At 37.0% G+C, this 12,310-nt stretch overlaps 1 protein-coding gene across 1 annotated transcript in view; it reads left to right on the top strand.

The window, feature by feature from the left end:
- LOC126352433 (eIF-2-alpha kinase GCN2) overlaps positions 1-8,535 on the top strand; it is a 284,800-nt gene extending 276,265 nt beyond the window's left edge. The window contains exon 28 of the mRNA XM_050002687.1: positions 7,234-8,535. Coding sequence (XP_049858644.1) covers positions 7,234-7,360 — 127 coding nt within the window. The 3' untranslated portion in view covers positions 7,361-8,535. The remainder of the gene's footprint in view (positions 1-7,233) is intronic.
- The last annotated feature ends 3,775 nt before the right edge of the window (positions 8,536-12,310 follow it).

The raw sequence follows: 12,310 nt of genomic DNA on the forward strand, positions 1-12,310 counted from the left end.
GGGGGGGGGGGGGGGGGGGAAACAAAGTTACATATTTAATTCTTTGTTTGTTTCACAGCTGCACAACTGCAGTATGCATTGAAATCCTTACTCCACACTACTGTAGTACACCACCAGAGGTGCAAAAACAAAACTGTGGAGCACATGATAAAATGAATTATTATACAGTAATTTGTTTTCGGTGGCAGTGGAAATGCTGGACCTGCTGTAAAGGAATTACTGAGCTTTTGTCAACAGGCTGTGCTGTTTTGTTTTGGCTCACCTAGTGGTGTGCTACAGTACTGTGGAGCAAGGATTTCAAAGTGTGCGAGGATTACAAACAAGTACCTGCAAGCAAACAAAAATTTAATTATGTCACTTTATTTTTTTCGATTTGATACTGACTACCCTTGCAGTAATCCTTGGTCCAGACTGCGCCTGCAGTGTACGCTATTGTGCAAGGCTATATCAAATTAAATATACAGAAAATGAGGATAAGTAACCACCCTCTTGCAAATAAAATTTCAGTAGTGAACAGCTGCAGAGCATGATTTGTAAAATCTTTAGAAACAAATTTGCAGACAATCTTTCACTAATGTTTGTGTGAGACACATTTGTCAGTGCAGAGGTTTGAGTGGATATAAAGAGCAGCAATGTGTCTGATGATGGGCTTTTTTTCATCACTGAAAATGAAAATGTAGCACTGATATTGAAAAAATCTCTGCTGGCAAATAATTCTATGAATATGTGGAATATATCACAATTTTATCAACTTGAAAAATGGCTATATCAACTCATAGGATGGTGTGTCTGGCTACCTTCTCCCACGCTTTCCTATGTATCACTTATGTAAAGAATACAAAGTATGGTAGAGCTGAAACAGCAGTCATTATTTTCCACTTTTCATCCTTGAATGGAACAGCAAGAATCAATAGAAAATGTCTTCTACTGTTCACTTCAATACATTAGCAACCATTGTTAAATTTCTCAAATTTACTTTTATATTTTTGTGCTTATTTTTATTTATAATCTATCAGTTAAATTATAGTGCCAATATGTCTTTTTGTGAGGCAGTTTTTTATTTTTTTATTAATGAAAATATTATTCTTTTATCAGCTCCTTGTGTTATCTCAGCCTTTACCACTACAACATGCAAAGCAGGTCTTATTTTGCTTTTTGTAGCAGTATACAAACAAGGTATTGATTACCCTTTGCACTTTCCTTCATTCTCCATTAGTTGCAGGGTAGAGTAATGCTTCATGTTGCAGATTCAATTTCACTTAAAATACTTCCATACTCACTTTGTCACACAAATTGCAGGTTTATTTGTAATTATGGTGCCTATTTTTGAAATGTAGCTCCTGTAAAGTCTACCACAGTTAAAACTGTAACATGAATTATTCTTTGCCACCTTGTTGCACCAGTTGTTCTTCTAACTTACAAATCTACCTTACTGGCATATATTGTTTCATTATTGTTTCTGTTTTGTACATGAGAATATAAATGTGATTTTACGCAAACAATGATCTTCACTGAAACAAAATTTATGCTTTATGGAAAAAAATAATATGAAAAGTTGAGAAAGATGAAACAATTTGGAAACAGTTAAATACTAAATCTTCTTTGTCGAGGGATATTTTCCAAGGATTGTAAAATTTTTCAAGAAGTCATAAATGAAAGTAAAAGTGTTATCTACACTAATAATAAAACTATTGAACCATCTGTTTGTCTGTCTGAACACACTAATCTCCAAACAACTTTTTACGGGGTTTTTCACATGGAATTTGAACATAGCTTGTGCCAATGTATAGACATTAAGTCGTCAAAATCAAGCCACCAGAAAAGGTACAGTGAAACCCCAATTTTATGTTTCCAGACTGAAGAAATGCAAAATTGAGAAAAATGGAGTACGCATTAGGAGTGATTTAAAATGGAATGATCATATAAAGTTGATCGTCGGTAAAGCAGATGCCAGACTGAGATTCATTGGAAGAATCCTAAGGAAATGCAATCGGACAACAAAGGAAGTAGGTTACAGTATGCTTGTTCGCCCAATGCTTGAATACTGCTCAGCAGTGTGGGATCCGCACCAGGTAGGGTTGATAGAAGAGATAGAGAAGATCTAACGGAGAGCAGCGCGCTTCGTTACAGGATCATTTAGTTATTGCGAAAGCGCTACGGAGATGATAGATAAACTCCAGTGGAAGACTCTGCAGGAGAGACGCTCAGTAGCTCGGTACGGGCTTTTGTTAAAGTTTCGAGAACATACCTTCACCGAAGAGTCAAGCAGTATATTGCTCCCTCCTACGTATATCTCGCGAAGAGACCATGAGGATAAAATCAGAGAGATTAGAGCCCACACAGAAGCATACCAATCAAGGAAAACATTAAAATCTTCAAAATACAAACAAAAACATATGTAATTGGCATATATGATTAAAAATGTAATCCTCTTCAATACAATGTTTAAACAATAATTTATGTTAATGAGTTTCATCAGTTCTTAAAGTCACACGTGTGTGCAAGTAAAAACTCATCGAAAAATTGAAATTGGTATCTCGGTACACGGTAATCAAGCTATTTTCTGACATGCTGAAACCACAAATTATACCTCAAAACACACACATTTGAGAGTTCTTTGTTTTGTGCCTGCTCAGAAAAAATTGAAAATTTGTGAACATGGTGAAGTAAACTGACAACTGCAGAGTATGGTGAAAGGAATCAGAATCTAACATGTACAGTGCGTGATTTCCTTCTTTAATAAGAGAAACAGAGATGTGAAAAAATAAGTTTACTACCCCAGTTTACATAGCAACCATATTAGAAATTAGCTCAGTGACTTTCTATACACTGTGTAAAATGTAAATTTAAAAGAAAGCTGAGGTGCTACAGTTTCGCTTCATGCCTTCTATCGTTGCTGCCAGTCTGTACGATCTAGAGTGTTTGGTGCAAAGTATATACATGAGTAGTGTATGTAGTTGTTGAAACTGTAAGCATCAGATTTGGGCTTCATTGAAGGGCCACTCCCCTTGTGCACACATCCAGCAGGCAAGCTCATTTTACATGTGTTAGTTCGGTGTGGTGACTGCGTTGGCAGTTGGGTGACATAAGCAGTTGCCATCCAATAAGAGCTCACTAGCTGGAAATGACCAATGTTTCTTTGATTGTGACCGAACATATTCTTTGAGACTCAGTGTTTGAATTTAAAAGTTTACAGTTGATATTGTTGCTTGATACAGTACATCAGAAATAGATGCAGGATGATGAGACTGGGTTGTGAGTGACAGAAGGAAAGGTGGTGGCTGGGCCTCTTCTTCACATATTGGCTTGTACAGGAACACTTCAGATCGACTGTCCTGTTTCCATTGCTGCCGCAACCTAGCAGTTGTTGTATCATAATTGCATGGTGAAGCTAAACGTTGCTAGTTGTGTTGGCAATGCCAATTATGGATTATGTCAGCATTTCCTCTCTCATGTCTCCCCTCTTCACAATGGCATAAAATATTCCCCAACTCCACCAACACTTGTGGTGTAAACCATCTGTCTTTTGTGTCACATATAACTCACTCTGTCACATCAAATGTCAGTAGGAAGAAAACGGGACAAAGTCAGGTGAGACATTAAGAATGTAGAATCGAGGTAAACCTTACTAGGAAGAAATGTAAACTCTAGGAATTTTTACCTTTGATCTTAATAGATTTCTGACAGATGCTACAAATTTATCAAAATAGAATCACGAAAAACATAAAATCGGAGAACGTGAAATTTATGTTCCACTGTATCATGATCTAAATTTTTATCCAAAACTGTCACATTTGTCTGTTTGAACATGCTAATTTCCAAAACTACTAGACAAATTTTCATAGGATTTTCACAGGTTACTTGACCATAGCTTGGTGCATCGTACGGGCTTGATTTAATTAAAATTGGATCACAGGAAAAAAAAGATGTTGAAGTTTAATGTTTTATATATGCAAAAGTGCTTTTGTCTGTTATTTTGTCGCGATGAAACGGATGAACTGATTTTGATGAAATTAGGTATGTAGATAGCTTGAAACCTGAGGAAGAAAATAAAACAATAGAAACTTCAGCTTGGAATATCAGCAGTATAAGGAGAAAGATAGATTACTACTCATTGCAAAGTTGACATGAGTTGCAGACAGGCAGGTGATAAGACTTTTGCACATTTAGCTTTCAGCCAAAGCACTCTTCAGAAATTGAAAAAATCACATATACACAAAGTCATTCATTCACGCAAGCAAGCACGCCTTCCCCACACATGACCTCCAGCTTTTTCTGAAGAGGGCTTTGGCTGAAAGCTAAATACATAACAGTTCTTTTATTGTGTCTATCTGCAACTCAGTTTGTGTCCTCTCAACGGTGAGTAGCAGTCTATTTTTTTCCTTATAATGAGGAAGAAAAGAAGCATCTTTAGAAAGTAAAAAAGGAAAAGTCGGCACATAGAAGTGTGAAATATTGGGTGGAACATATTTTTTTATCGGTGATCATAAACCATGTAAAAAAAAAGTATTAAATTTGGTGTATAATGTATAGCTGCTTACATAGTGCAATGCATAAATGTGCAAGCATCTGCTCATGTCTGTCTGCATGTGCCCAGCCATAGCAATGGGTAACAGCTTGTTTAAATTGTAATTATGCATGCAGAGAGCTGATAATTACCACTAATACCTTTATTATTTTGGAATGGAAACACTGCCCTTTAAAACAGTTTATTGTTTTATGTTGCAAGTACATGATCTTGTTAACGGGAAAGAAGTGTCCATACAGAAGTGAAAAATGTATACAAAAAGCTTCCATAATATGAGGATAATGTCCATTGAGTTTATGTTCACTGTCATTAGCTTGTGTACATTCACCATTTATTTATGTAGTTTCCATTAGAAAAAGTACATTTTATACAGTTTGTTTCATGAAAAATGCAATTATTTTACTTTAGCATTATTAATTGCATAATTATCTTAAATTAAATGACTAAGCAAGAATGAGACTTTTGAATTAACTTCAGTTTAAACAGTTTCATACCTTATTGTGGCACATATATTCATCCCTGCAAATTAAGAACCATTCTGTAAAACTTTATAGCAAAGGGTGTAGGCTTTTGAAAATCAATGTGGACGCTGTAAATCACAGTTCACAAATGTTTTGAAAACAAGTCCTTCTAAAAATCCAGTTAAGGTATTTTTAAATGAGCACCACTTGATAAAGGTAAACAAACTTGTTTATTAGGTTCATTTTTTCCATACTAGTTAATTGATACAAAAAAATAATCCACAATATACACAGATTTGTTTTATTTTTTCAAATCCGTCTGTAATTTCTGATTATCACTCATAAAGAATGTGTTCTTATGAACAGCAGATTCTTTAATGAAAATGTTCATCACAGTGTCGTGGTTCAAGTTTTTTGCTTTTTTTTTCTTATGGACATGCATGATAGTGGTGGTCAGTTTCTCGTGCGTTGTGGTGTTGCACAAGTGAATTTTTGATCTTCTAAGGGTGTAAAAAAAAAGTTCTGTTGTGCATTTAGAATCTTGTATAATTAAGGTAATCTTTATCAGTTTCATGACATCTGGAACCAATTCACCAATGTGCATGTCTGAGGAAAAGAAGCTAAGCTGTCCATATTTCCTATGGGATAATTTTTGGAGTTACACCTCCAACATCACATTTCTGTGCAAAGTTAATCTTTCTGCATCAGAGTCATCCATATAAAATTCTGTTACATGGCTCCAGTCTTTAACTTTTGAAAAAATAAAGGTTTATATTTCTTTGAAGTGAGTCAAGAACATTGGCCCTTGAAACACTAAATCACAATATCTAAAATCTCAAAATCATGGTGTGGTAATAATCATGGGGTCTGGCAAAAGTGTAGGGTAGAGCACCCATAATCTAGTTTTCAAAAAATGTTTTGAGCTATTGGAAGTTTCAGGTCTTCAACATCAGAATTTTGTTTATCAGTTCCGCACGGAAACTTTCATTAGTTCAAGATAACCTCAAAACATCTTGGACAGAATTATTGTCCATGGCCTTTTGGAGCTGTAGAGGGGAATTTGGTAGAAATTGATTACAAATTTGAGCTGGCTCTAGAATTTTAATAAGAAGTGTAGTGACAATGATAAATTCAAAAGAACACAGAAAATTTAAGAAATCTTCATTGTTAGCACCAGCATAGGATTTTTTGAGCTCAAATTCCTTGAAGAACAAAATTAACTGTTCATAATTCTGGAAAATAGTTTTCAGTGAACTTATTCTACATTGCCACATGACAGGGTAAAAAGTCCAAAGAGCTACAGGATGAACAAAACTAGCACATTGGGCAGCTTGCAGTCACTTTTAGTTGCTTGGGGGGACCCACATTCAAATTTGGCCATTTCTTTCACTTTTGAAAGATATCTCTCACTACGGTATCATTTTACATTGCCTTTGAGTCACAAGATTCTAAGAACAGGCCATACAGTGAACAAGAAAAAATCGTCAATTTCTCTGATTTTTGCTTGCCACCCAAAAAAAATGGCACATGTATTTCCCACTCTGTTAGTAGCAATACCTCTGCGTGACTTGATATCTGGAGAAAAATGAGTGAGAACATCAATTAAAATAGTCCACAATACTTCAACGATAGTAGGATTCGCTAGTATAGAAACCAAAAAATAAAGGAAATCAAAACTTTCTTGTGTTGACAGATGTCGTTTGATTAAATGATACCATGTTTCTTTAAAAAAAAAAAGAAAAGAAAAAAGACTGGAACTTACTGCTCCACAAACCTATCAACACAAAGTAGACATTTTAAATCCCTGCCAGCCGTGTCCATTGGATGGAACATTCAAAAACTTGCGTGAGATTTCTGCAAGAGAGTAGCACTGAACACTTGTCAGTTGTTTCTGGAGGACTAAGAAGCACTAGGCTAGGCTTTCATCTTGTATGGGCCAGTGTGAGGGCACATCATCAAAAATGAAATAAGTGAAACTTTTCTCCATTTTTTTTAAAATATTGTATTCTATTCTATTTTCCTTTCTTATTTTGTGTGGGTACTGAGTGCTCCAAAAAATTTCAGGTAGGGTGCATGAGCACTGGAGCACCCGTGGAGTGGTGCACCCCTGTATATACATGTAGCCTTCAGTAGTTGGGTGAAACATATCTTGGATAATGTCAAGGGAAGGAGAAGGAGAAAACTAATTGTAGTATGTAACCATGTTACATTATGAGTATCATTTGAATTTCTTTTTCTTTCTAGGCATCCTCGTCATAAGAAGTACATCATAAGGATCTGTGAAGAAATAATGGACTTGAGGAGTGGAAAGAATAGTCCAATCATTGTTTTATACAGTGTCGAAGAAAATGTCATTAGAATGTTGATATAAGGTGAAATATGTTATGAAATGAAACTGCCAGCGATGGTAAAAAAGTAAATATTTTGCTAAATTAATTTTCGTTACGTGGCATTTTAGTTATTGTGTTCACAGTTAACATATATGTTAAATGTTAGTGTTCATGAATGTTATTTTTGCCTTCACAAATTGAAAAGCTTCTGTTTGAGAGGATACGAGACAAAAGCAATTGTTTTGAGTTAAAAAGGTCTGTAATGACCTTGCTGTACAAAGCTGGTGTTAAACTCTTGTCACTGTTTTGTGATACAGGATATACATGAACAGCCACCAATCATTGTTTTTCAGTTCTTCCTGTATATCCTGTACAACCTTTCATAGTCTACTTATTATTTCTGTTTAAAAATGTGAGCTACTTTTTGTTATAATTACTTTAGAATTTTACACTGCCTTACTTAATTATTGTGTAATAGTATACTGAATGCTTGCACAATGTGAACTATAGAAAATTCAACAAAGCTATGTTAGTTGAATAGTTTGATCATAATCAATTTGCTCTCACTTCTTATTTGATAAGTAAGTTTGTGTTGTATAAAAGCAGACGATTAAGTGACAAATGTTTGTGTGTGCATTCTTCCAAGGCAATGTTGAAGTACTGTTTTGCCCCCCTTTTGCAGTAAACTTTTAATTATTGATGGAAGTAGAATAGATTAATATAAGACTGGCCAAAGCCAGTGATTCTTCAGAAAGAACATCAGGAATTTTATTGCAAAAGTGCACTAGTTTACTCCTTTTCATAAGTAAATGTTGTATGGAAGCAGAACAGGTTAATATACGACTGAGGAAAGCCAGTGGTTATTCAGAAAGAATATCAGGAATTTTATTGCAAAAGTCCACTAGTTTACTCCTTTTCATAAGCGAATGTTTTGTAATTTCATTATAGTCCCATTGGTCCTTCCCCTTTTCCCAAAAACAGTCTTGTTGTATTTAATTAGGCCTATTTTGTCCTGTTGTTGAATCAAGATCTCTTGCTTTCAGTATACAATGGTAACAATTTTCTATCTCTGTTTCATATTTGGCAGTTAAGTTTTTTGTATATGTAGTGATCTGATGTCCTTTGATAATGGCTATTATACTGTTATTTTCTCTGATGAAGGCTATTTGAAGATTTTTCACGTGCTTCATTAAAAAAAATTGGGGGGGGGGGGGGGCAGCACCATAATACATGTGTCATCTGGTGTTTTTATTTTATTAAAAAAAAAAAAAAAAGATGTGGAGTGCCTCCATGCCCACACTGGCATGATGGCCAACTTGAAAGGTCTACTGCCATCTCTGCATAAGAGTTAGTTTTCACTTAAGTTAGGTGTTGCAGGATGTGGGTACTGCGATATTTGTGTACATCTGGTTAAGGTTAACCATTTACATGCACTCATCTGGAGATAGACTAGATCGAAAGTCAAACGAAGGGCAGAAATTGGAAGGGCAGAGGGAAAACAGTGCGAAGGCAAGCGCCAAGGGAAGAAAACCTCAGCGATAGTTAAGTCAGGTAGTAAGAGCAGTAGCGGATGTCTTACTGACTGCAATAGGTCATAGAAGTTAAGTTAGAGGCAGGTATCATGCAAGCGGATACCGTGTCAAGCCATATGTTCATGATAAGAGATCAGTCTGTGACAATGCTGCAGCACGGTGCGCTGCAGTTTAGGCTTTGAGAGCTCCCTGCCGCACTGCATCAGTGGTGGGTGAGCATCGAAGCCAAGTGCTTGGATATGTGCGGTTGTGTAGTGGCACCATTCCTCACTCGTTGACTGTGCTGACAGACCCAGTGAGGGTTGCGGTTGAGTTTCTGAGTGTTGCGGACAACATAGCCTAAGCCATTGAGCATCCTGATCACTCTGGTAGTCCACTCGTTGGAGCAGAGCTGCTCTGAACTGACAGGCTTCGATGTTCCTGTGGCGCCATCTGTGTTTTTCTTCAGCGTGTCAGTCGCACTGTGGTTTTCCGCCAGCTCCATAAGGGAAGCAGTGGCAGTGTCTTCTCTTCACCTGTGGCATCTGCACAGATGTTGTGCGCCAGCTGCGAGCACAATTGCCGCAGCTGTAGGCAAGCCTCCTCCATCTCTGCAGACAGGGTGGCCTTAAAAGCTGCCCTGTCTGTGTCCATGGTGGCTTTGAAGGCTGCAATCGCCTCCACTGCCGGTGCACTTTACACAGGATGGCGAGTTGTGGCAGTATTTAGCCACATGCCCTTCAGCTTGGCACCTGAAGCACTGTGGCCTAGGGTCCTTGCCTAGGGGGAGAGCTTTGATGGTCACAAGAAAGCCTAAGAACTTCCTCATCCCAAAGATGTCACTGCCATCCGTCACATTTTCCACTACGACAATGTACAGGGGCAGCATCTTCTTATTTGTCCGGTTGTGCAGCTCAGTAGTTGCAGCCTGGAATTCAGCACATGACATTCTCTTGGACCGTCACATATCCAAGGCAGCCTCCAATCAGGGCCTTGCAGTGCTTCTCGTGCTGTTTCAGTGCAGTCCTCTTCTCCACAGTAGGTGGATCAACAATGTGGGCGGCCACAACACTCTTCAGTGCACACGCCTACTTCTTCCCTGCAGCAGTTGGCTATGATATACATCACTGCCCATGACCCTAATACTGCACCAAATGTACAGAGGAGGGTGGGACAGGTGTATTTTGTCACACGTCTGTGGGGTGGGTTGCAGTGTCAAAGGCTTCTTCTCTGTGTCTGCCTTCTTCTTCTGCCCATTCTGTGACACAAAGACACAACAATTTTGCTGTGTCATAATAGCGAGGCATGACAATTTGCTTAGCGTCACACCACAGCCCAAGCACAGCTTCACAGCTCTTCTTCTGGCCAAGCACAGGTAACTCACTTCACCAGTGATGTACGCCCTCTGATGCTCAGTATGCATTACATAGCTGTTTTGGACGAAAAAAGATGATCTCATTGAAACAAAATTGTGGAGAGAGAGGGGGGGGGAGTGGGAGAGAGAGGGGGGGGGAGGGAGGGTGGGAGAGTGTGTATGTTTGTACACTAAAACCGGGTGGACTCCATATGGCACTACATTGAAAATAAGTGTAATGACTGTTTTTATTATCGGTCCATCTTATTTAAGGTAAAACAGGGCAAGTGAGACCATAAATTGCTGCACTGGTTGGACTTAAACAATAACAAATTTTTTACTTTTGTCAATTATATTACCAGTTTACAGAAGGAAGAATTTTTTTTCTTAGCTTCCTTAAAAAGGCATCAAAACTACTGGGCTCATGATATTCCTTTCCAAGTTCCATGTTAATGCCAAGTATATGCATTTATGGGCAACAGAGGTGAAGTGCAAGAGCCACTCTTTTTTTAATACCATGGTTCTGGAATCTGTCCAATATCATTATTAGGTATTTATTATGAATATTTTGTTAAAAGAGTGATAAATGAAATGGAATTGTTAATGGAAAATTGTCACTCATCATCGAAAAGTACAACATTGCAAGAATGAATTTTATTGCAGACAATCAGTTTATGTGCATTAATACATTGTTAACTCAGTATTGTAACTAATGAATGATGTGGAAAGATAATTGAAAGGTTTGCTACAAGAAAAGAAGATAGCTCCAGTTTTCCAAATTTTCGATGTATTGAAAGAAATGTTTTTAAAAATCAGAATTCTTATTGTGTGAAAAATATTCTTTCAGATAAAGTTCTATAATGCATCTAACCTGTTATGACAGCCTATTCACTGTAAAATATATTTCTCAGATCATGTGATGTATCTCATCATTGGAGCTTTCTCTTTCTTGTCATAAAATATATCTTTGGTCTACTTTTAGGAAATAGATTTCATAAAAAGTAAATTTTATATGCCATGGCACTATGCAAATGCCATTTTACAAATTTGTTCCTTTTTATCTCCAAGGGGAACAGAATGCCCATTTTCACTCTTCTTTGTTAAACTCACTTGATTCTTATGAGTCCTCATAATTAGCATCTTGTGCTCACTTTTTACGTATCTTATGAAAAGAATCTAGTAGGCACACTTTTCCATGAGTAGTAGGTTTACTGAAACACACAATCATAGTCAGTAACTCAATGTAATTCGTTTTTTCTGCATACATGTTTGTATGCCCACACAATCATAGCCAGCAATTTGAAGTAATTTATCTTCTCTAAGTACATTTTTGTATGTCTTGCATTCAGTCATCTATCATTTCCTTACGTTTCATATCCATTCAAAAAGTTTCAAAAAATTCACCTTTTTCTGAACAGGAATACAATTAGTATTTACACTAGCTTTGTTAGAAGTGATTTCTTCTTCATTAGCAGGTTCATATAAATTATTACAACCAGAAATACACACTCATCTCTTGGGAGTTACTCATTTTTCTTACAATAATATGCAGTATTTAATTTATTAGAACTACTTCTGTGAGACACAACTGAAAAACATTCAGCTTGTGATAACACCATTTCTGAAAACAGATCACATTTGTTGTCTAATGCAGCAAAGAAAACAAGCCTGCAAGACTGACAGTCATCCCTCCCCTCCCCCTCCTACATCTTGATTAATAGGGAACAAAGGGCTGGAGTTACATCCTTCTTGGATACAACAAAAGGACTTTTCTCTCTCTCTCCATTCACCCCCCTCCCCCAAAGTTTTTGCAAGTAACTCCAAACTCAATCAGGGTTAAGGGTTAAGCTATCTACATTTTGTAGCAAACCCTTCAATATATCCATGGCTTCAAATTTCTGGAAAAGGTAAACACATTTACCCATCTTCCCATTCCATATAACAAATATCATTCTCCTCTGATCATGTATAGATGAAGGAGAACAATTTTGAATTTTTCTTGCTGATTTCGTTGTTTCAGTATTCCTCTTTACTTCAGCCAAAATTCTGTCCACTAAGAAATTTTTCTGTCTTTTTAGATGAAAATCTACCAGTGTCCTCTATACAGTCTTCAGCATCTGAAAGTG

This window comes from Schistocerca gregaria, chromosome 1 (assembly GCF_023897955.1).
Source record: "Schistocerca gregaria isolate iqSchGreg1 chromosome 1, iqSchGreg1.2, whole genome shotgun sequence".
NCBI lineage: Eukaryota > Metazoa > Arthropoda > Insecta > Orthoptera > Acrididae > Schistocerca > Schistocerca gregaria.